Source organism: Monodelphis domestica, chromosome 1 (genome assembly GCF_027887165.1).
Source record: "Monodelphis domestica isolate mMonDom1 chromosome 1, mMonDom1.pri, whole genome shotgun sequence".
Classification (NCBI taxonomy): Eukaryota; Metazoa; Chordata; class Mammalia; order Didelphimorphia; family Didelphidae; genus Monodelphis; species Monodelphis domestica.
The window spans coordinates 291,336,407-291,361,899 of record NC_077227.1 but is presented as its reverse complement, the minus strand read 5'-3'; the positions used below and the strand labels follow the sequence as shown (position 1 = coordinate 291,361,899).

Here is a 25,493-nt window from a genome sequence, read left to right as displayed (position 1 = left end):
GGTTGATAACCCATTGAGACTGGAAGAAAGGAGAAGATAGATAAAGATATTAGAGGAGTTTGAACTTTATTTCAGATGCTCTTCATCTGGGAGAGTTATCTGTTAATAGTAAAGGGAATGGGAATAAAATTGGTGGGCTTGGGGAGGGAAGTTTGGGATAGATGATGTGAGGAGTGTGAAAGTCAATAAGAAAAGAATAAAAAACATCACAGTGAGGGCCAAATTGAGATTAAATGGAAAGTTTTTTATGGATTCAGGACAGCTCCCTGGGACAAGAATGGTACAAGTCCGAATCATCTATAATGGAAGGTTAGTAGTGAACCTATCTAAAAAGATTGGGATGGGTGAGTGTGCAAAACATTCAAGAGCAAACAAATGGGCATTTTAAGAGTGTCTGACAAAGGAATTGAGATTAAAATAAGAATCATTGAGAGTTTCAGAAAACATGGAGATATAAAGCGACATTCTCTGGAACAAAAATCAGGTAGGAAAGGAGTGAATAAAAAAGGAGTGAAAGGTGAAAAGACAGGAGATTGTGATCCAAGGAAAATTTCAGAATTTAAAAAAAATCTTGAAGGTGTGGCAGTTTCAAAATGATGGTTCAGTTTAAAGTTTGATCATTTCAGGTAGCTGCTATAAGCTTAAGGAATAAACTTTCTTTGGGCTATCTGCATTTTTATATGCCTTGATGACAGGGCAGCTATCTTCCGGAGTTCAAATCTGACCTCAGACACTTAATAGCTTAGGCAGGTCACTTAACCCTGTTTGCCTCATTTGCTCCTCTGCAAAATGAGCTGGAGAAGGAAATGGCAAACCACTTTATTTTTGCCAAGAAAAGCCCAAATGGAGTTACAAAGAATTAAGAATGAAATGACTCCAGCAACAAGGTACTCAATGCATGTTTGTATTGAGTTAAAAACTTTGTGCAAAATACTGTACTAATGGAGATAACAAAAATTATTAAGAGGTGGTCTCTGTCTTAAAAAGCAGGTTCTGATCAAGGGCACATGTAAAACCCAGTGGAATTGCGCATCGGCTATGGGAAAGGATGGGGAGAGGGGAGGGAAAGAATATGATTTTTATAACCAAGGAATAATGTTCTAAATTGACTAAATAAATTTTTTTTAAAAATGGTATATCATAATCATCATTTCTCTTCATTCTTTCCTGCCTCCGTTTTTTTTCAAAGTGCATTTAGTTGTATGTATCAGATCAAATAAAAGCTAGCAATGGAAACAATAAGTCCTCTCAAATTATTGTTCTTAGAATCTTAATAGAATATGAGTTAAGAGCAACAAAAAGGTCTAATAAAGCCCTCTCGGTTTCATTTACTACTATCAGAGCACTTCACACTTCAGTAGAAAGCTGGTAACTCAGACCTGTAGAAAGGAGCCTCAAAATTGCTTACTGAATCACTAATACAGGGAGTATCCTAACTGATGTGAAGATTGAATTTGGCTATCTCCTGATTGTAACAATGAAGGTACTTAACTCTCCTTTATTGGGAAGATTAAATTGTAATCCCCAGTCTATTTTTAGATGTTAATCCCCAAAGTATTAACTCAGTATTTAAAGTAGATCTACCCATTTTAACTACAAAAAGGTGTTAACTAACTACAAAAACTAACCCAAAAAGGTATTAACCACAAAAGGTATAACTAACTAAACCTAGTGTGAGACTTGAGGTTGCGGTGCTTGACATATGTTAGATGCAGGACTCCTTGAACCACACTCCTTACAAAATACTTTCTATGAAAGTACCTACCAATTTGCTAGTCTGGCTCCCCTATCCCTGAAAAATGATGAAATATCAGATTAGGGAATGACACTTCCCTACTACACACAAAAATCTAGTCTTGTTTTTTTTTCTCTCTTATATTATGGCAACTTAATGTAGTCCTGATTTATAATGGGTAAATACACATTACTGCAATTTTTCCCCTACAGATTTGTAGGGCAGAAATTTACTTTAATTGGACCCTAATAACAAGGGTCTGTTATGAATTTATTCTCTTTTTAATTCAGAAATTTTATATATATAGTTTTTGATATTTTTATTCTGAATTTTGTGACAAGGGAATCACTTTAAAAGACTGATATATATTAATTTAAGGTCGCCAAGGAATTCAGCTATGTAATTCCTAAATGAAAAACTCAAGTCAGCCGTCAGCCTTTTTTGGAGTTTAATTACAATAGGAGCAAGAAAGGAATTAGAGATAGAGAGAGAGAAAAAGGGAGAGAAGGGAATAGGGCTTAAATACCCCTTCTGTTTAGGCTGGGCCAAAAGGCCCAAACCCTTAGATAGCTGGGGCAAAGAAAAGAGATCAGTCCCTATCACTCACGTGACCAAAATGGAGAAACAGTCTCAGAGGCCCCCACCTTCAGCTTCCTTCAGCGCAAGCTTCTCCGAGTCCACCGCAATCCCCCCGACCAAACTCCTCCACCACCCTCAAGTCTCCAGACCCTCCTATCTTTTTGGAAACCATCCAAGTTCCTCCTCTCAGTTCTCCCATCTACCAATCACTGTTCATCAATTTCCCTGTGCCAATGGAGGCTCTAGCTTAACCCAGGACCGCCCAGAGGTTTCTGGCTTTTGCACATGTCTGTTGAAGGTCATATTTTCAAATGATTAAATCTTTGATCTAGGCTGCAGCCCTTACTCAATCCTGTTAGGACTGAATAGGGTGGAGATTTTTTCCAAGTATCTCCATTGTATCAATTCTAAAATCAATCATGATTCAAAGAAATTCCTGTTCTATGCTTAAGCATAGGTCAAAGTCCTTTCCATTGTTCAGCAAAAGGTTTCTGTCCTAAAGTAATCTGAAGAAGGGAAGAGAAGGAACCTCCCATGCCAATGGGGTTCCCATTCCAATAGACTATCAGTAAGAAATTTTCCAAGTATGAAATATCCCAATGGTGAAATTTCCAACATTTATAAGTCTAAGGAATTTTGAGGTTTACAATTTTGAATTTTTTTCTCTAAAAGTTTAATTTTTTTCTTCCATTTATTTATTTTTCTTTTATGTTTTTGGTTTCTTTTGATAATTGACTAATACACCCATAACTCAACCTCTTTGAGCTGATCTGGTTGATAAACACCCTCTTCAGGGGAGATTGTATTGCATTTTTATTTTTTAAAAAAATCCAAGATTTAAAATTTTGTTTGAGAAGAATTTCAGGAAAAGAAATTTGCTAGCTCCTTGAACCCAAAAGAATGAACTCTTTGAAAAAAAAGATGCTTGCAGAAACCTACACTGCATCAAGAAGATCCAGAATGAACTTTTGGGTGCAATCGATTGAACAAAAAAAAAAGGGAATGAACATTTATTGTAAATGTACAGTTTTATGCCAAAGGGGACTGCCCTCTAATTTGGCTTTTTGTCAATGTGCCTAGCAAAACATTGGTTTTGCTCTCTCTCTCTCTCTCTTCTATTTCTCTCTAACTATTGTAATTTCCTCTTAGAAATTGAAATATTGTATACATCTGTAGTTAGAAGTTTTTAAGACTACAAGATGATTATGTTAAGTGATCAATGGGGAGACTAGTCTCCCAATGATCATGGGGGGGAGGGGGTTGTGAAGATTGGATTTGACTATCTCCTGATTGTAACAATGAAGGTACTTAGCTCTTCCTTTATTGGGAAGATTAAATTGTAATCCCCGGTCTATTTTTAGATCTTAATCCCCAAAGTGTTAATTCAGTATTTAAAGTAGATACACCCATTTTAACCACAAGAAGGTGTGAACTAACTACAAAAAGGTGCCAACTAACCACAAAAATTGTGAACACCCATTTCATACATTGAGTGGGCATTCCTGGAGAGGAGCGTCTGCTGTGATTGGTAGATGTAAAAATTTAGAGGAGGTGACACAAGAGAAAAAGGTCTTTAAATAGAGGAAACAGAGGCACACAAGGAGAATCAAGAATGGAGAAGAGTCACTCGGAGAAGAGGCTGGAAGACAGACACTCAGACTTGGAGTGAAGACACTTGGCTATGGAACTGGACTCCTGGAGGAGCTCTTGCAGGGGACCTCAGACTGCTTTCCTTTTAGCTGGTTACTGTGGTGAGTGAAAGGCTGACTTAAGTTTCCTTGCCTTTCTAGAGTCCGAGAAAGGCATTGTCTTGAGATTCCTTTCCCCTGGCTGGGGCTTAGAATTTCCACCTGGCTCTAAGGAAGCCAAAGCGCTCTCTCTCTCTCTCTCTCTCTCTCTCTCTCTCTCTCTCTCTCTCTCTCTCTCTCTCTCTGTCTCTGTCTCTGTCTCTCTCTCTCTCTCTCTCTCTCTCTCTCTCTCTCTCTCTCTCTGTCTCTGTCTCTCTCTCTCTCTCTCTCTCTGTCTCTCTTTCTCTGTCTCTCTCTGTCTCTTTCCCTTAATATCTTCCCTCTATTGTAAATAAACTACTATGAATTCCATTCTACTTTAGTAATTCATTTTGGGATTTAGAAATTAAATCCCTGGCAACCACCAATTATCTTGGATGGTTATAATCTCAAAAGGGTTCAGTGGGTATCCTAAGCTAGGCATGAACAAAAGTATGGAACATGGACAATGAAGGGTACTAGGAAATGTGTATAACTGTGTGGAAAGGGGAATAGTGTGAACTTGATTTTGAAGAGCTTTTGTGAGCCATGGGACATTTTTTGAGATTTTTTAATTATAGGAGTTGTCTGCCAAAAATTTTCACAATCTTAAATAAAAACAACTGAGGCAAGAACTCTGAGCCAAGAATTATTTACTAAAGGATCCTGGGGACCCTTTCAATGAATAGGACCCCAGATCATTCTCAAGATTTGAGGTGCCCCTTTCTGCAAGGTACAGATTTTATTGTGCCTGATACTCAGATTACAGATGGTAGAAAAAATATAAAATCTCATTGGTTGACAAGGGCCTGAGATAAGCCAGGTCTACATGGGTAGATGAATAAGGCATAGATGTCATCTCTGTTGACTCAATGGTGCCAGGAGGACCATATTGGACAACAGAGGGAGATGATGAAGGCTTGGAGGGACATAAAAAAATGATTAGGCAAGTAACAGGTGGAGGTCCTATATTCCCCTTGATGATTTACTTCTCTGCAGGTCAAAGGACAGAGGACCTTTGTTAGTAAGATGTGCTTATAACTGTTACAGTGATCTCTCACCTATCTTGGGAGTTATGTTCCAGAGACCCCTGTGATAGGTGAAAATCCATGAAGTTGCAGTGTTGTATTTATTTTATTATTTATATATATTTTAAGGCTATATAAACCCCTCCCACTCTCATAAACTTTTTCCACACTCTTATTAACCCAGTCACTGAGCCAATCAGGGCCCAAGATACAGAACATGGTGCTGTGGTTGGTTGCCTTTCATTCCATTGGCCAATAATGTGCCATGATAAGTGTAAGTTTTTTTAACCTGCAATGCAGTGAAGCCCCAATAAGTGAACCACAATATATTTGAAAGCATAAGGCCTACTATAAGAAACATCTACTTAACCTGATCTAATTATCCCTAAATGTAATGTGTATTAATATTAAGTTGATTCACTATAAAAGAAATAATCATGTTCACTATCAAATACACTAAATACTGATTAGAAACAAAAACAGGAGTCAAATAATTTCATTTCTCACAGATTAAATTTCTATATTAGGAAGATTAATTCAACTTTTACAATCTGGTTTTTAGAATATATTGAAAACAAAGTGATGTAGGGAACTTAGGTAAGAGGTGAAGGAATATGAGAGCAGTGTGTACAAAGGAGATGGAGTTAATACTACTGAGCAACTCACTAATCAGTTAAATTTATATAAATCTTTAAGGCTTCAAAATACTTTCCTCCATCTCAGATTTTTCATGTTAGCTAGAATCCCTTTCAAGATCATCCAGCTCAATTCCCTCTTTACAGATGGGAAAACCAGTCCACAGAGGTCAAACTTTTCTAAAATGATACAACTACTTAATGACAGAATTGGGATTAGATCCCTTATCTCCTGATTCCTTGTTATATGTTCTTTCCATGTATTTAAGATAAGGCAGCTAAGAGAAATTTTAAGTGATTTGGTAATGATTAGATAGCTGACTGATCTTGCTTATACTTTTAACAGAAAGGTAGTTTAAGAGAAGCAGGCTTAGAGGTCAGGAAAATAATTAGTTTATAGTTTGTGACATTGAATTTGAGGTACTAATAGACTTGAGATAAAAGGTATTCATAAAAATAATTGGAAATTTGGATCTGGATCCTGAGAGGTATTGTAGAATACATTTGGCTTAGAGATAAGAAACAATACAACAGACCAATGCAAAGGCATTCAAATGAAGAAATATTTTTATTAGAAAAATATTTTATGATCATCTTAGTGCAAACATCAACATGGAAAATAGGTTCTGATCAAACATGTAATATCCAATGGAATTATGCCTGGGCTATGGGAAAGGTGGGGGTAGAGGAGGGAGGGGTAGAATATGATTCTTGTAACCAAGGAATAATGTTCTAAATTGACTAAATTAAAAAAAAAAGAAGAAGAAATATTTTAGTTAGATTTTAGAATTTTTTGCCTCATCTTTTCCTCTTTCTTTGGGTGACTTTTGTTTTTCTATTGTTAATTTTATTTTTATGAGAGGTGGTATACTTTGTAGTGGAAACAATATTTAACTTGGAGTTGAGAGATCTTGGCTGAATTTATGACTTGGTATTAGATTAATTATATGATCATCAAGTTAAGTTGACCTGTTTAGTCCCCCTTCCTCAACTCTCTTCCCATTTCAGTCCATCTTCCACATCACTACCAAAATGATTCTCTTAAAAACCTAAGATCCCCTCCTTCCCCCCCGAATCAAATATAAAGTCTTGTATTTAGCTTGTGAGGCTCTTCAAAACCTGGCTTTTATCTTATCTTTCCAGTTTTCTCACATTTTTCTTATTTCACATTTCCATACATTCTGTAGCCCAGCAATATATTCTTATTTACTGTTTCTTACACAGGATGCTGTCATCTTTAGTGCCTTGCATTGGCTGTCTCTCATGATAGAGAAATACTTTCTCGTCTCAGATGTCTCTCAACAATGTTGATTTCTAGGGGGTAGCTGGGTGGCCCAGTGGATTGAGAGCTAGGCCTAGAGATGGGAGGTCCTAGGTTCAAATCTGGCCTCAGACACTTCCCAGCTGTGTGACCCTGGGCAAGTCACTTAACCCCCATTGCCTAGCCCTTACCACTCTTCTGCCGTGGAGCCAATACACAGTATTGACTCCAAGACAGAAGGTAAGGGTTTAAAAAAAAAGCAAAAAAAAAAACCCCAAAACAATGTTGATTTCTTTCAAGACTCAGCTCAAATGCCTCTTGATAAAGTTCATATACTTCTGTTTTGTGTGTATCTTATGTGTACATAAACTCTCTGAGGGCAGGACCATTTTGTATTTTTGTCTTTTTGTATCCTTAGTACTTAGCCAAGGCCCAGCACATAATAAGCCTTAAATTAATGTTTGTTGATTTATCACATAAAGCCTTAATATTTTACTTTTGGTTTTGAATGTTGCTTATGTTCATTTGGGGATTCTAAGGTGGAGTTTTTAAAGCAAATATTTATTTTATTAATATTTTTTATTTTTACATCACTCTCATTTATTCTTTCCTACTTCCAGAATTGAACTCTGCTTTGTAACAAAGACATTTAAGTAAAAACTTAGACTGACAGACTATGAGAATGGATACAACTTTTTTCTCCCAACAAATCTCCCTACATTTTTATAAATTCATCCTATTTGTCATTTCTTATTGTACAATAATGTTTTGTTTCATTCATATACCTTTGTTCAGCCATTCCCCAATTAATAGACCTGTTTTATTTCTAGCCCCCCCCCCCAAAAAAAAAAAACACATTGCAGTATCTTAATACATGGAGGCTTACGGAGATGAGTAAAACAGCTTACCACTTACTTTAGGCATATAAATAACTACTGCAAATTGGTACACAAATAAATAGAGTAATGAGATGGGTGGAGAAAGAAATAACTTAGTAGTGAGAGAGGCTTTCCTGGAAGAGGATTAATGCATTAGCTATGCCTTGAAGAATTTCAGTAGATGCAGATTTGAGATTGAGGGAAGGTAGATATTCCAGAGACAAAATCTGCAAAGGTACAGAGAAAGTGGACTACGTTGGAATAAACTTGGAAAATAGGGGATACATATAGATACATGAGATAAGACTATATATATAGGAGGTTCGAGTCTTGAATGTCAGACTATTGAATCTGGTGATTTATTCAATGAGCAGTGCAGTATCCAGTCATTCCCTTTCAGATGATGTTTCTAGCAGAGTGTGGAAAAATTCACTTTCTAGACCCATCTTTTTTAATTTGAGACCTCACATCTCCAGATGTATCCACTGAGCCACCTAGCTGTCCCTCTAGACTTATTCTTTTTTTTAATTTTTCTTTAATTACATGTAGAAATAATTTTTTACAGTTGTTTTCTGACACTTTGTGATTCAGATTCTTTTCATCCTCCTCCCATCCCCATCCCCACAATAAATGGTTTGTTAGAGGTTATACTAGTGATTTCATGCGATACATAAGATATATGCTGTTACATTTATTACACTTGGAACTCAGCTAGGTGGTTCAGTGGATTAAAAGTTAGGCCTAGAGACAAGAGGTCCTGGGTTCAAATGTGGCCCCAGACATTTCCTGACCTTGTAACTGTGGGCAAGTCACTTAACTAACCCCATTGCCTAGTCCTTACTGCTCTTCTGCCTTGGAAGACAAAAAGTTAAGATTTAAAGGGGGGGAACCTGTGAAGGAAATAAAGTGAAAGATGGCATGCTTTGATCTGCAATCAGAATCCAACAATTCCTTTTTTTAGCTTTGGATAGCATTTTTTATCATGAGTCCCTTGGGATTATCTTGAGACCTGATAATAGTGTACTCTTTCATAGTTGATCGTTGTACAAAATTTCTGTTACTGTATATACTATATTCTCCTAATTATGTTCATTTCACTTTGTATCAGTTCTTAGAAGTCTTTCCAGATTTTTCTAAATTCATCATTTTTTATGGCACAATCTTATTTTGTTACGACCATATACCAGAACTTACTCGTTTATTCCCCAGTTGATGGACACCCCCTCCCTCAATCTTACCCCAGTTTCCAGTTCTTTGTCACTACAGAGGAAGCTGCTAAAAATATTTTTGTGCACGTAGGTCCTTTCCTTCTCTAGACCCATCATTGAGCTGTTATTTTGGAAAAGGAATTTAAGTGTATTTGAAAGGTAGAATTTTTTTAAAAAGACAATTGCTTACCATGGAGAAGATACTGCTTTGTAAATGAATGGACTAATCAGATGAATTTTCTGATTGCTTTCATTTTTTTTAGAATATGCTTTTAAAGCTATTAACCAAGGTGGTCTTACATCAGTAGCTGTCCGAGGGAAAGACTGTGCTGTAATTGTTACACAGAAGAAAGTACCAGTAAGTAATATTCATTAATTTACTTGGATATTTTAGTTTGCAGGCATTCAAAAATCCATGATTTTATGTACCTTTGTATGTGTAACCATGGTTAAAATTCTACTATATTCCAGTGTATCTGATCTCATGATTGTGAATGTTCCTTCCCAATTCCCCATTAAGACAGATTTCAACCTATTCATGTCTGTTCATTCTTGTTTAACTCTTGATTATATAAACCCAGAACTTCACCTTAAGGGTGAATATTCATTCACCAATATACTGGAGAATCTTCCTCAAGTTCTTTTGAAATGGTAATAATACCAATGGAGCCTACTGAATGTCTCTTATTCTTGTTATATGACCTACCTTTTTTTCTTTCTGCTCATATATTTCTTCACAATTCTTCCTCTTTTAATTCCTTGTTTGTAATGATTTGTCACAACCCTGTCTAGCATAGCATCTGCTATTCTTTTTTGTACTTTGGAATATCCTCAACTTTATTTCTTCCCATACTAAAGTTCTTCTGTGAACCATACACATTGTAGCCATGTACCATCATTAAAAAAAAATAACTTTAAAAGATGGATCTTTGGTTTAGAGGGTCATTAGAATAAATCTTCAATTTCCTGAAGACAGTCTAGTTTGTTGCTCCCCTCCTCCTGTCTCATGTTTCATGATCTGGATAACAGATACTCTTCCTCCATTTAGTTTTTATGTAAAATTTACAAAGTGCTTTATATATTATTTTATTTGATTCTTACAACTTTGGTATAAATATAGGTGTTACCATTGTTTTACAGATGCAGAAACAAGATCAGAGAGGTTATGAAACTAATTTATTGTTTTCTTTCGTTAGTTATTAATGAAACATGTCATTGTCAGCTTATAATTCTAAATCTTATAATAGATTTGGATATATACCATAGTTAATCAAACATATTTAAATTAAATACCTAATATTTGCAAAACACAGTATTCAAAAATGTTAACATGGGGGTAGCTGGGTTGCTCAGTGAATTGAGAGCCAGGCCTGGAGATGGGGGGTCCTAAGTTCAACTCTGACCTCAGCCACTCCCTAGCTGTGTGACCCTGGGCAAGTCACTTAACCCCTATTGCCTAGCCTTTACCACTCTTCTGCCTTGGAACCAATACATAGTATTGATTCTAAGGTGGAAGGTAAGGGATTTTTAAAAAATGTTAACATAGTGAAGAAATTTACAATATGGTATAATCTAATGGTCTGCTTTTTCTTTTGTAGTTTCTTTTTAAATTATACCTTTTATTCACATTTTTCCCTTAGGACAAGTTATTGGATTCTAGCACAGTGACTCACTTATTCAGAATAACTGAAAATATTGGCTGTGTGATGACAGGAATGACAGGTAATTTGTTCAATTTAGATAAAATCTTAAATTATATTCCTTATTTTGAATTTAAAAAATAATAATTACTTTCTGTATTATGCTAGATTCTTAGCAATGAGTCCTAATGATATACAGCAAACTTTAAGATTTTAACTATGGTAGAACATTGTCTTTTTTTAAGTTTTATTTAATTGGTCAATTTAGAACATTATTCCTTGGTTACAAGAATCATATTCTTTCCCTCCCCTCCCCCACCCTTTCCCATGACTGACTCGCAATTCCACTGGGTTTTACATGTGTCTTTGGTCAAAAACTTTTTTCATGTTGTTGATGTTTACATTAGGATGATCAGTTGGAGTCTACATTCCCAATCATATCCCCATTAACCCATGTAATCAAGCAGTTGTTTTTCTTCTGCGATTTTGCTCCCATAATTTTTCCTCTGAATGTGGATAGTGTTTTTTCTCGTAAATCCCTCTGAGTTTTTCAGGATCATTGTATTGCCACTAATGGAGAAGTCCATTACATTCGATTGTACCACAGTGTATCCGTCTCTGTGTACAATTTTCTCCTGGCTCTGCTCTTTTCACTCTGCATCGATTCCTGGAGGTCGTTCCAGTTCACGAACATTGTCTTTTATAAAGCTTTCAGTGTGATAACTACCTTTTAGAATGTTCATATTGTCTCTGACATTTATGTAGTTGTTTTCAGAGGATTTAGTCTTTTGAATCTGTTTATGGGCTCCTGGGCATTGTTTGTGTTTTCTCTTGGGTGAAATAATTTGTTACCTTAAGTGTTTATACTTAGGAGCTAGGAATACTTTTTTGTACATTTGGGAAATTCTAGACATGAACTGATTTGAGATTTTCAGTAAATTTCAGGTAAGGATATAAGAATCCAAAAAGAGAGAAAATAATATTTCGTAAAACATTTCTTGGGACATGTAGTCAAGATTTTAACTTGTAAGTTTTGAAATTTCTCTCATAGGAATTAGATCACCTCTAAACTTTTTCCCATGGGAATAGAACAAGGGAACAAGAACAAGGCAGTCTCTTAGTCACATTTGAAGAGAGTATATTAAAGGCCTATATTTGTATATCATGATCAGTGCCTTTTGGAAGTTAGGATGATCATCTACTCATAAATGTTTTTTACTTGTTATAGTGCTATAAGTACGGCACTGCCCACCTAACTTAAACATTTTGAATATATTGTGATATGTGGTATAAAATATTTAAAAAATTAAATTTTATTTTCAGTCAAAACACACTTCCATATTGTTGTTAAAGCACACTCATACTAAACCCAAACCCCAAAATAAAACCCAAAAAACACTGATGTGAATCCTTACCTTATGGTTTTGATCTGCATCCATCCGACACCAATAATTTTTTCTCTGGAGGTGAATAGCATTCTCCATCATAAGTCTTTCAGGACTATCCAGAATCATTGTATTGCTGAGAGTGGCCAAATCTTCACAGTTATTCATCATACGATATTGCTACTACTGTGTACAATGTTCTCCCTGTTCTGTTTATTTCACTCCATATCATTTCATGCAGATCTTTCTAGCTTTTTCTGAATTCATCTTATCATTTCTTGTAGTGGTGTAAAATATTTCTAAGCCTAATTTCTGCCACACTGCTTTATTAAGTGAGGTGTTCTCTCCTAGGTCAGACACCAGCTTCTAAACCAGTTCCCTTTCCAAATCTACCTCTTTTTCCAAAGAACTTGGGATTCTGCTCCCTTTTTAGAATGGTGAGCATGTATTCTATTCCCAAAAAGTTGTATTTACATGTCACTTTCAGAGTACCAAATATTTTCCCCTACAGTCATATAAAGTAGATACTGTGTATATTGTTCCCATTTTACAGAGGAGGAATCTGAAACTCATAGAGACTTGCCCATGGTCATATGGCCATTCATTCCTTTTGGGGGTATCAGTTCTATTACTTATACAACAAGGGAGCTGATCCTAGATGATCTTCTTGAGAAGTTTGACAGGAGAGACATGTGGAAGCCCAGAGTCTAAAGATTCTGAGACCAGGTGGGCAGATCTTAGGCTAACAGGGTTTTCTTTCTTGAGTCTGGGTAAGGCTTTTTCAAAGCTGCTAACCTAATTAGAAGAGAAGATATGACATCAGCTAAAGCTCTGATTACAGGTGTGCCTCTGCTTCTGGAACTTGCATGGCTCTGGCTACAATTCCAGATTCATCTTAGGCTCTAGTACAATTCCTTTTCTCCTCAGGCACAAGGCCACAACCTTGAGACTTTTATACTGATTGCTGTGCTGTCTCCAGTGTTGTGCCTCTGCATACTACAATATGAGTCCTGGTCATAGCGACAACAGCCTCCCCACTTTGGGCTCCTTTACTCCTTTTCTGATCATTTTTTGGGGTCTGGGGACATCCAGGGATATGTGAGGGTGTGGCAGGGAACAGGGCAGGCACCAGCTTTGGAAAGAATACCTTGGTGTGAGGGCTCCACATATTTAAGCCTGAAGTTAGATGATGGCCATTTAGATTCTCCCATACCTTTAGGTTTGGGTATCATCTAATTTTGAATATTCTTTTTTCATCACTCTGGTCTTTTTTGTCTTTCTCTCAGCTGACAGCAGGTCCCAGGTACAAAGAGCTCGCTATGAAGCTGCAAATTGGAAATACAAGTATGGCTATGAGATCCCTGTGGATATGTTGTGTAAAAGGATTGCAGATATTTCTCAGGTTTACACACAGAATGCTGAAATGCGGCCCCTTGGCTGTTGTAAGTATGTTAAGGAATTTTGAACTTTTCCTCTTCCTTGACATCAAAGAATTTATCTATTTTAGTTTTTAGAAGATATATAAGAAGAATTCTGTTAAACAACATATTTTATTGAAATAAATGTCTAAGATTTTATGCCATTTATAGTGATATCTGGGGACTCATGATTTGGTGAACATACCAACACAATTTAGATTAACAAGGAATTGTAATGAAATTATAGTAAATCTTAAGATTTTCTTGGAATAATATCTTAATCTAAAAATTTGACTATTACCAGAAGCACAAGAAAAAATTAGATTGTTGATATTTTTTTCATTCTTTATGAAATGTTTAAGATAAAATGGGAAATTTATGTTAATTTAAATATAATTTCAGATAAAGAGAATGTAGATTTTGATTATTTTTATCTTGCCTGATGTTTATGACATTTTCAAATTTTATTGCTACTATATGAACAATAATTGAAAGATTTGAGAGGCATTAGCCACTATGTGAAAGAAGTATCTGACAGACAACACGAGAAGATGAGTGAAGAATTAGAATAAATGAGGTAATTAGGGAGAAAAGAGAAGGGAAAGCAATTGAGTAATCAAGTAAGTGGTTCCTGAATACTTCTTAGCAGCATCTATTCTCTTTTCACAGAATAAATGTCCTTTTTAAAATAATATTTTCCCCCAATTACATGTAAAAACAATTTTTAACATTCTTTTAAAAAAAAAACTTTTTAAAGTCCCAAATTCTCTCCCCCTTCTCTTCCCTCACCTAAGACAGTAAGTAATCTGTTAATAGATTTTACATGTGCAATCATGTGAAACATTTTTCCATATTTTTCTTTTTGTGGAAGAAAACTTAAAACACTAAAAAAGGAAAGTGAAGTAAGCTTGTTTTGGTTTGAATTCATACTCCTCCATTAGTTCTTTCTCTGGGGGCAGATAGAATTTTCATGAGTCTTTTGGAATTGTTTCTGATAATTGTATTGTTGAGATTAGCTAAGTTATTTGAAATTGTTCTTCATACTGTATTGCTATCACTGTGAACATATTCTAATTCTACTCACTTCAGTTCATATAAGTCCAGGTTTTTCTGAAATCATTCGACTTGTCTTATATAGCACAATCATATATCAGCCATTTCTGAGTTAATGGGTATTCTCTCATTTTCCAATTCTTTGCCCCCACAGAAAGAGCTGCTATAAATATTTTTGTTTAAATAGGCCCTTTTCCTTTTTGTTTTTGATCTTTTTTTTATAGGCCTAGTAGTGGTATTGCTGGGTCAAAGGGTATCCCTTTGTTCTTCAGAATGGTTAAATCAGTTCACAATTCTCCTAAGTGTCTCCCTACTCTTTTTCTTCTTTCACTCTGTCCATCCTCAAAACGTTTTTCTCCTTCCTCAGTCTTCACTCCCTTCTATTAGCAGTCCCCTCCCCCTCCAATCTCCTTTCCCTCTTACTTTCTTGTAGGTAAGACAGATTTCTATACCCAACTGAAAGTGTATGATATTCCCTCTTTGAGCCAATTCTGATAATTACCCACCTTCTGCCCTATTCTACATTTTTTTAGATATTATCCTATTATATTCAATTCATACTCTTGTCCTGTACTCCTCCTAACTACCCTAATAGTGGTGTTCTTTAATGTTAAAAGTATCATCTTTTCATATAGGGATGTAACAGTTTAATCTTATTGAATTCCTAAGCTTCAAGTTTTCTTGAACTCTTAATCAGAAGGGCAAGAAAGGCAAATGGGGTGAGATACTTGCCTAGGGTCATATAGCTAAGAAGTGTCTGAGGCCATATTTGAACCCAAGTCTTCCCAACTCCAGGTCTGACTCTCAATTCACTGTGCCACCTAATGCCCCCTTCTTACTAAATCTACCTTTCTACCTGGGAGGGCTGGACATGGAGTCAGAGAAGACTTGATTTCAAATCCTGCCTATGATCTTTCCCAACTCCCTGGGGACATCACTTAACTTCCATTTTCTCTTCTATAAAATGAGGTAAATAATAGCACTCCCTCCCAGGGTTGTTATGAGGATCAAATGAGGCAACATGTGTAAGGCAAGCCTTAAAGCTTTGTAAAGGTTAGTTGCAATAATAACAATAATAATTATGTTTATTATAACAATAACATTAGTAATTTATATAACAAAGAATAATCCAGAAAGGGTTGCAATACAGAATAAGATAATAGAGATCTTCTATTTTCTCATTAAAGTTTGGAGCTAGTTCTATTGTTGATTCAGAGTGCAATAAAAAATGATGTTGGAGCCTGGAGGAGGAAAGACAGTTTGGAACAGCCGCTGTGCGGAGTGCAATAGAGTTCAGGAAGAATAGAATGATAGCTTTGCAGCAGTGAGAAGGAACTAGTTGAAATCATATAATTTAAATTTGTAGAGGACCCATTTGTTACTTCTTCCAGCTTACCCAAGCAAGTTGAGATTATGCAAGGAAAAAAATCACTAAATTGTTTTTGACCCAGCAAGCCTGTACCTGAATATACTTGAGGTCAAAGACAGAAGGAAAGAACTCATATATACCAAAGTATTCATCGTAGTACTTAATATTATTGCAGAGACCTTAAACAGAAGACGATGCCTATTAGAGAATTGTTGAATGTATATAAGAAAATATAATAGAAACATAAGAAACTATAAGCTGACTTGAAGCAAGACAATAGAATCAAGTGAACCGAAAACAATAATTATAATGATATAAATGAAAAGAAACCTAAAAGGAAATCTAATGTTGAATAATTATAGCAACTAATGACAAAACATATCTTCATTAAGAAAGAGGGAGGTAATAAATGTTTCATACATGTACTATCATACATATTACTATAGTTATTACAATAGCTATAGCAGTTCCTTTTTAACTTTTATTGTTAAAAGGTTGGATTCAGTGATAGGGGATTTATCTAGAAATCATTGTCATAAATGCATCAATGGCACTACTTTTTTTTTTTTGCTGAAGAAATATAGTGACAAATACTCCCCCCTCCCCCCAACTGAGAAATCACTAATTAAGCCTAATTTATTTGTTTTGTAGTTTTTCCACTTTTATATATTGGGGTTGTTGGCTGTATGGTTTGTTGATTGTTTAGTTTTTAAATAAACCAAATCTGTCTTGAGAGAGATTAAAATTGGTCATTAATGAAATATACCCCTAGATTAGCTTCAAGAAATGGCTCTATTAGGGGACAGCTGGGTGGCTCAGTGGATTGAGAGCCAGGCCTGAGACAGGGAGGTCCTAGGTTCAAATCTGGCTTCAGACACTTTCCAGCTGTGTGACCCTGTAGCCCTTACCACCACTCTTCTGCCTTGGAGCCAATATACAGTATTGACTCAAAGATGGAAGGTAAGGGTTTTTTAAAAAAATAAAAGAAAGAAAGAAGGAAGGAAGAAAGGGAGGGAGGGAGGAAGGAAGGGCACTATTAAAGCTACGGAATATTTGATATAGATCTTTCCCTCTCCAGGTATGATATTGATTGGTGTTGATGAAGAACAAGGCCCTCAAGTATACAAATGCGATCCTGCAGGTTATTACTGTGGATTTAAGGCCACTGCAGCTGGAGTCAAACAAACTGAGTCTACCAGTTTTCTTGAAAAGAAAGTGAAGAAAAAATTTGACTGGACATTTGAACAAACTGTAGAGGTGAGTTTATTAAAATTTGAATTTTTTTCCTTTAACATTTTAAAAATATTTTAAACTTAACCAACCAAAACCATAATTTATATTTTTAGAGAGCTCTATGTTTTTCAAGATACTTTCCTTGCAATAATACTATTAGATAGATAGTGAAAGCATTACCTTCATTTTCAGTTAAGGAAACTCAGGCTTTAAGTGATTAAGTGACTTGACCACAGTAAGTATTTGAGTTGGGATTTGAACCTATTAAATCACTCTAAATCTAAGTGTTCTTTATCCTCCTCTATGATGCCTCTCCTGAATTTATTGTCATATGTGATTATAGTGTTTTTTATATTCCACTGCATAACTGAAGTTGGCATTTGAGTTGAAAGCTTAATAACAGAATTTATCTCATGAGACATGAAATATTTCCATTATTATCATACACAGTTAAATAAAAAAGAAAGACAAAATCCCAAAGGATTAGGGTGATAGAAAAGAAGCAGGTGAAGTTGAAATGTCTATAGTTGTATGTCAAATGGTTCAAACTGGATTTTGCCCTTATAATGTAATTAAATTTTTTAAGTTTTTTTTTTTTCAGTTAACCAAAATTTGTTTTCTTTTTAACCAGTCAGGGAAACTGATGTGGGGAAGGTCATGATAAGCACAACAAATTTCTGCATTAGTCATTGTAAAAAAAAAAATTTAGTCTCATGGGGGCACCTAGGTGGTTCAGTGGATTGAGAGCCAGGCCTAGAGACAAAAGACTCAAATCAAGCCTCAGATACTTCCTGGCTATGTGAGCCTGGGCAAAGCTCTTAACCTTCATTGTCTAGCTCTTACCACTCTTCTCCTTAGAACCAATACACAGTATTGTTTCAAAACAAGGTAAGAGTTTAAAAATAAAAAAGCAAGCCCTACTAGACTCAAAACCTAGGTATTATTCTTACCTCTATTCTATTTCACTTCCATAAGCAGTCAGTCCAGTCGGCCAGGTCCTGTCATTTCTACCCATGTAACATTTTTGTATACTCTCTTAATTCTCTGTTATCATCTCACATCTAGATTGTTGCAGCAGGCCTAGTGGTTGGTTTCTCTGCTTCAAGTCCCTATTTCAGGATATCATATATTCAGTTGATCCTCCTAAAGTACAGATTTGACTATGTCATTACCACCTACTCTACTTTAATAAACCTCAGTAGTTTCCACATCAAAGATCAGATATTAAATTCTTTGGCTTTTAAAACCAATTAACAACTTGACTCCTTCTTATACCCCTTCATGTACTCTACAGTCTAGCAGTATGGTTCCTTGCTTTACCTCAAAACATTGTACTCCATTTTAACTAACTCTCCTCTCCCCTCATGCCTAAAAATCTTCATCTCTATCTCCTGATTTCCCTGATTTTCTTCAGTTCCAACTAAAATCTTACTTTCTGAAAGACGCCTTTCTCAGCCTTCCTTAATGCTAGTACTTTCTCTCTTAAGATTATTTCCAGTTTATTCTACATATTATCTTTGTACATTTGCATGTTGTCACCCCATTAGACTAGAAGTTCCTTTATATGAGAACCGTACCCTTTCTTTTGTATCCCAGAGCTTGGCACATGTATGCACATAAAAAAAAAATACTTGTTTTAAGTTGGAGTATAGAAAATTAAATATGTAAATTTTAGTAAATTTTGTTGCATAATTCCACATTGCTCTCCAGACCAATTCACAGCTCCATTAGCAATATATTAGTGTGCTTGTTTTCCCTGTAGCTCCCCAACATTGCTTTTTTTTCACTTGTGTCAACTTTTTTACTTGTATGTGAGGTGGAATCTTAGTCTTTAATTTGGATTTATCTAATTATTAGTGATTTGAACCATTTTTTCATATGGCTGTTGATAGCTCACATTCTTTCTTAGAAAACTACCTGTTCATGTCCTTTGACCATTTATCAATTTGCAAATGACTCTTCTTAGAAATTTGAATCAATTACACACACACTCACACACAATCAAATCTTTATCACAGAAACTTGCTGTTAAGATTTCTATCCTTTCTAGTTTCAGTTGCATCAGTTTTGTGTATGACATAAGTTTCATGTAATAAAAAAATTGTTCATTTTGTTTTCTGTGATCCTTTCTCTTTTTAAGTAATGAACTCTCAAACTATCCATAGATGAGATAGGAAATTGTCATGTATTCATTTAGAGCTTATCTTGCTATGTGGCAGATGTCATCTAAACCTATTTCTTCCAGTTGACAATTTTTATTCAATAGTGATTCTAGGTTGTTGGGGTCTTTGGTTTTATCCAATGCTACTAGGTTAATTTGTTTCCATATGATATGTATTTAATCTGTTCCACTGATTAACTTGGCTTTTTAAACCAGGACCAATTGTTTTGATAATTATTGCTTTGTAGTATGGTACTACTTGACCTTATTTCTCATAAATATTAATTTCTTAGCTCTGTTCCTTCAGGTTATATCTCCCTACCTTCACCCCATTCCTCCCTAAGCCTCAACCTTGTCCTGACTTTCCTTTTAATGTGCAATACACCACCATCTTTCCTGTTGCCCAGGCTCACATCTTTGGTGTCATCCTTAACTCCTACTTTGTGTTCCACTTATACAATCTTCATGTTTCTGACTTCTGTAGATAGGTATAGACATCAGCTGTCATCACTTCAAGAAATAAACTATTGCAGTAATTTGCTAGTTGACCCTGCAATGGACTAACAGTGGCCAAAGTCAATTTTTTTCTTAAAGCTCAGATCTGTCTTCCTCTAGCTTGCTCTTTGTCTCCTCATCTCTCCATCTTATAGAAACAAAAATAAAATAAGTTTTGATTTGGCATTTCTTGCTCTTCATACTTTTCCAGGTTTTTTTTTTCATCTACCTATAATATAGCAATACTTTCTTACTTGCCGTTTCTCCTACCTTCCTTGAAGACTTAGTTCATGTAGGCTTTTCCTGGTCTCCCCTCCAAGGATCCCAAAGTGTTGTCTCCCCCCTCCGAATATCAGCCTGTGGAAGGAGCTTTATGTACAAAAATATTTAAAGCAGTTTTTTTTTAGGTGGGCAAAAATTTGGAAAGTGAAGGGATATTCTTCAATTGGGGAATGGCTCAGTAAGTTACAGTATATGGTTATAATGGAATACTGTTGTGCAGTAAGAAATGACAAACAGAAGCAGCTCAGGAAACTTGGAAAGACTTACATGACCTGATGCAGAGAATATAAAAATAAATGGAACTAGGAGAACACTGTGACAGGAATACTATACAATAAACAGCTATTCTCAGCAATACAATGATCCAAATCTATCCTAAAGAACTCATGATAAAAAAATGCAACCTATATGAAAGCCAATATGCCATATGTATGATAATGTTCATAAGTTATAGAAGAAATACTAAATGTAAGTATTAGCAATGATATTTGGGAGAGATAATAGTGTTATTTCCTTTAAGGAATTTTGGTAAGAGGAATCCCAAACTGTTGTTCTTGGGAGAAGGGAATGGAAAAACCAAGAGTTAGAACAGGATTTGAGTTTCTGTATTTGCTAGGTGTGACTTGGAGCAAGTCACTTAACCCCTCCCTAAGCCTTAGTCTCTTCATAAAGCAAAATAGTCATAATATATCATTTACCTTCCAGGGTTGTTGGGGACAAATGCTTACTATTTTTAAAAAGTACTTTATAAATGTGAACTACTATTATTTTTAAACATAGCTTTGAAGTCATATCAGAAATGCAGTCCAGCTTTGTAGAAGATGTATGAAGTCTCTTTTATGTGTAACTTTATGTATGTGAATTTGACTGAAACTTCTACATCATTGAAAATTATCTGTTGTATTAAACAGTTTATTTGAGTTGGGTTAATAGGAACCTAGCCTTGTTAGGAAAGTATTTTTTCATTAGGGACAGATTTTGATTTGAGTTTCAACATAGAATAAATGGGAAGACCTTTGATATCTATAGAAAATAATAAATCAGTGGTAAAAACCAAAGAACTTAGGAAGGAAGTGAGGTTTAGTGGAAGGAGTCCAGGCTTAATAATCAGTAGAGTCATGGCCACCCAGGTTTGGCAAAGTATTGGGAAAGCGTTTTCCAGATCTCCCTCCTTGTCTTTCCTCTTCTTTTCCTTTTTTGCTTCTTATTCAGTGCTTGGTCATGAGGACCCAATACTAGTTATTTATTTGTTGGGGGGGGGGGGGTGCCTGACATGCCACAGAGCAACCAAGAATGAAAAGGGGAAGAGGAGCACAGGATGTTGTTCTGTCACTACTCTGACTTTTGACAAGGGACTATGAATTGTTTTTTCATCTGTAAAATAGTTAATAAACCCTACTCTATTTATCTCAAGATTGTTATAAAAATAAAATAAGGTAAAATGTAAAAATGATGAACTATTAATGTATATTCTCATATATATGGTATTTTTCTTGCAGACAGCAATAACATGCCTGTCTACTGTTCTATCCATTGATTTCAAACCTTCAGAATTAGAAGTTGGAGTAGTTACAGTTGAAAACCCTAAGTTCAGGTGAGTTATGTTTTCAGTCATGTTCATTTACTTGAAAGTATATATGAATGATCATCCTTTTCTAAAGTTAGATTAAACTACAATAGGAGCTATTTTTTGACCCAGTTAATGCTGGATCAGAAAATTTGAGAGGGAAGATCCTTTGAATTATATATGACTGCTTTTCTTCTGCCAAACCTACTTGATGACTTTTATTGAAAACATTTTTGCTGTTTTTCTTTCACTTTCGAGCAACTCTGCATAGAGTACTCTTTTTTAAGAAACAAAGTTTAAAATACTAAATTCAAATTAATAGCCAAGGGAAAGTAGTAATCAATAATCTTTTTGTGATTCTAAGGTACTTAAATTCAGTGTCAATAATTTGTTTTAACTAGGCTTAAGAGACTTGCAATGTTTCATTTTTCAATGCCTATCTCAAAAAAAGCACTATCTCAGTTTTTGCTTTTTTTTCCTAAAGGTGTTTGAACATCCATCCATTTTCAGATTTTACTGTCTTTTTACTGTCAGATTTTACTGATGACTCCTACTATTTCATAATAGTAGGAGTCATCTTCTTTGCAATATACTTCCAACTTCCAACACTTGAGTACATTAACCTATTATACTGTCTGTGTACTTTAAACTTAAATGATGTAGTAGCTATTTGAAAAAATTCTTAATTCTCTTAACAAAAAGCCATAGAACATTACTGTTCTTTCAGAAACAGACTTTAGGAAAACACATTAGATTATTTGATAGTTTTGTTTTGTTTTTACCAATTCATAGGCATTTAATTCTTTTCCCCTTTGCCTTCTAGGATTCTCACAGAATCGGAGATCGATACACACCTTGTAGCTCTAGCTGAGAGAGATTAACACTGTAGTCTCCTTAATCAACTATGTGCTGACCAGGAGATTTGATAAAAACCAACACATTCATCAGTGGGTCTGGATTGAAAGAGGAACCATATCCCCACTGAAGTGGACTTGACTCTGAATAAATAAAACCGAGGTTTTAGAAAATGAGTGTCCCTTTTTTCTTTTTTTTTTTAAGTCCAGACTAAAAACTAAGCCTTTAAGTAAAAGCAGATTTGAAGAAGTTTACTATTCCCAAATTGTGAATTCATTGGATATGAGTCTCCTACTAGAATGTTAGAATTGTTTGGAATAACTACCATAAACAGTCAAGATAGGGTTAGGCTTTCAAATATAACCAAATGTCAAAGTAATTCATCCTTGACCAAAAATCTCACCCATGAGCTTGAATTTCACCTAATTTTTTTCCCCCTTTGATACTACACAGTATGTTAGCATGGAAGTGCCTTTATTTTACAATTTTGACAACAGGTTGTTCCTGCGTTTGGACTGCAACATTTAAATTCTATAAGATTTTTTTCTCTTTAATCAGTAAATTGTACTTACATCTTTTTGTTTATACATTACCTTCATTTCTCAGTGTATTCTCCCTTCACAAGGCCATCCCTTAAAACAAAGAACTTTAAAAAGAAAAAAAAAGTGCATATAAAGTAATCAACTTATCAGAAATGTCTGGCTTGATATTCAGTATCTGGTCCACCCCCAAAACAGTCCCACCCCCACACAAAAAATTGAAGGAGTTACCTTCTCACACATATTTTCTTTTAAGCCAAAGTTGATTATTGTGATTTCACAGTATTTCATTTCAGTTTTTCTTTCTTCCCCAACTCTTAGCCATCTACATACCTTTGATTTTGGCCACAAATATACCTCCTTCATATTTAAGAATTTAATTCAATCATAATTTATTGACTTTCCATCCCTCTCTGCTTACCCTTACCAAACCCTGTTCTCTGTCTACATCTTGAATTCCTTGATCCCCTCAGTTCTTTTTTCTATCACCTCTGTATGAGCCACTTTTCTTTTTTCTCAATTTGTCCCCTTAAACCAATGAACCAATTCAACTCTATACTGTCTTCCTTTCTTGAATCTTTAGGCTCTATACCATTTCTCGAGTTATGCTCTGCCAAACCTCAGTCTTGGATTATTCCCACTATCTACCACCTTTGCTTCTACACATATGCTACTGAGCAAAGATGAAGAAAATCACTGTTCTAATTGGGTCTACTACAAATTTATGCTATATTATCTGAACCAGGTCCTCTCACTGCTTCTAGTCAATCCTATTATGTCTCCCTCTTCCATGCACTATCCCTATGTCCACAGTGGTTTCTCTAAACGTTTTCATCCCTCCTCAAGCCTCCCATGATTCTCTCTGCCCCCTGTTACAGTTAAAAAAAGAGTGGTGCCTTAAACTTTGACCGCGAAATATGGTTTCAAGACTTTGAATTGCCAAAACTGTAAAGATAATTTTTTGTGTCTTGATTTTATGTTAAAAATGAAATGGTCGCCTTGGGAAAATTTCCCAAATATGAAATATCCAAGTCAGCTGGGTTTTTATGGAGATTTTAATTAATACAAATAAGGAATTAAGGAAAAGGAGAGAGAGAGAGAGTAAGAGGAAATAATGGGAAAAGGGGCCTAGGCCATTGGCCTAGACCTGAGCTTTAAGAGAAACCAGTCAGTCTTTAATCACTCACCACAAGATCCTTTCAAGCACAATTCTAGTGTTCAGAGACACCCTCCAGTTCAGCTCCTGAGCTCCACTTCAGCTTCCAAGGCTGAATTTCCATTCAGAGGCCTTCTGGCCTCGTTTTAAAGAGAATTTTCTCCTATGTCACCTCCCCTAAGTTTTCATATCTACCAATCACAGTAGATGTTTTCACAGGACTGACCATTCTTAATTCACACCTTGCTATCACCTTCTCTGGGTAGATTAAAACTTCACACCTCTTTTGTTAAGCTTGTCCCTTGCAAGTTTGCAAGTTGCCTGACCTTTTAGTGATTAATTTGATCTTCATAGGTTCTTACCACCCCTTTGTATTAGATCTAAAAATAGACCTAGCTTAAGGGTTCTTGCTTCACTTTAAGTATGGGTTGGGGACTTTTCATTGTTCAATCAGGAGTTTACAACTTTATCTTCCCCTAAAGTATGCCTAAGTATGGGTGGAGTAATGTTAGAGTTCCCACCTACATTCCTGACTAAAGTCCCTTCATTAAAAAGTAAGGGGATAGCAGCCTTAACCAAAAATGTTCTAAGGTAGAGTGAGAATTTTTAAGATTCACAAGTCTGAGAAATTTTAAGATTCACACCCCCTACCCTTGCATCATATTTTACAGAAAAAATGGAAGCTATTTTCTATAAGCTTGATCTCCCTTCTGTCTCTCATGCTTTTCACCACTATTTCTTTCACCTCTCTTTCCTGATTAGGTGGTCTTCCTTCTTATTTTAAGCCTTCTACTTGCTCAAGCAGTTGATTCTATACTCCCCCCACCTCCTTCATCCTTAGTCTATCATGTTTGTTTGTTTTTTTAAATCCTTCTCTTCCAACTCAGAATGGATACTAAGTATTGTAATGATTATCTGGGGTTGCTGTATATTGACCTAGAGGAAGCTACAACCAGTAGACAGATGAGTGAGGAAAGGTAGGAATGACGCCAATTGCTCTCACTTCCTGGGCTGTGATTCAGAGGGTATAACTTAGGAAGATGTGGTTCCCCAATAGTAAGTTGGTGACGGGGAGTTGAAGGGAAGTCTCCCCTTTTGAATGATGGCTGGGGTACTCCCAAAATACCCAAGCACAAATCGGCTAGGAAGACAAGCCTCCCCCTAGTCAGCTGGCTCAGTGGGGGAGGGGTCTTGACCAGCATTTAGCAAACCAATGAGTTGCTTCCTCAAGATCCTTAAATAAATCCCTT

General features: G+C 35.6%; 1 protein-coding gene across 1 annotated transcript in view; it reads left to right on the top strand.

Annotated features, from left to right (window-relative positions):
* The window catches only part of PSMA6 (proteasome 20S subunit alpha 6), a 28,520-nt gene extending 5,799 nt beyond the window's left edge, over positions 1-22,721 (top strand). Inside the window, exons 2-7 of the mRNA XM_001363073.5 lie at positions 9,354-9,448; positions 10,731-10,812; positions 13,402-13,557; positions 17,034-17,212; positions 21,626-21,720; positions 22,517-22,721. Of these exons, the coding sequence (XP_001363110.1) occupies positions 9,354-9,448; positions 10,731-10,812; positions 13,402-13,557; positions 17,034-17,212; positions 21,626-21,720; positions 22,517-22,574 (665 nt within the window). The 3' untranslated portion in view covers positions 22,575-22,721. The remainder of the gene's footprint in view (positions 1-9,353; positions 9,449-10,730; positions 10,813-13,401; positions 13,558-17,033; positions 17,213-21,625; positions 21,721-22,516) is intronic.
* The last annotated feature ends 2,772 nt before the right edge of the window (positions 22,722-25,493 follow it).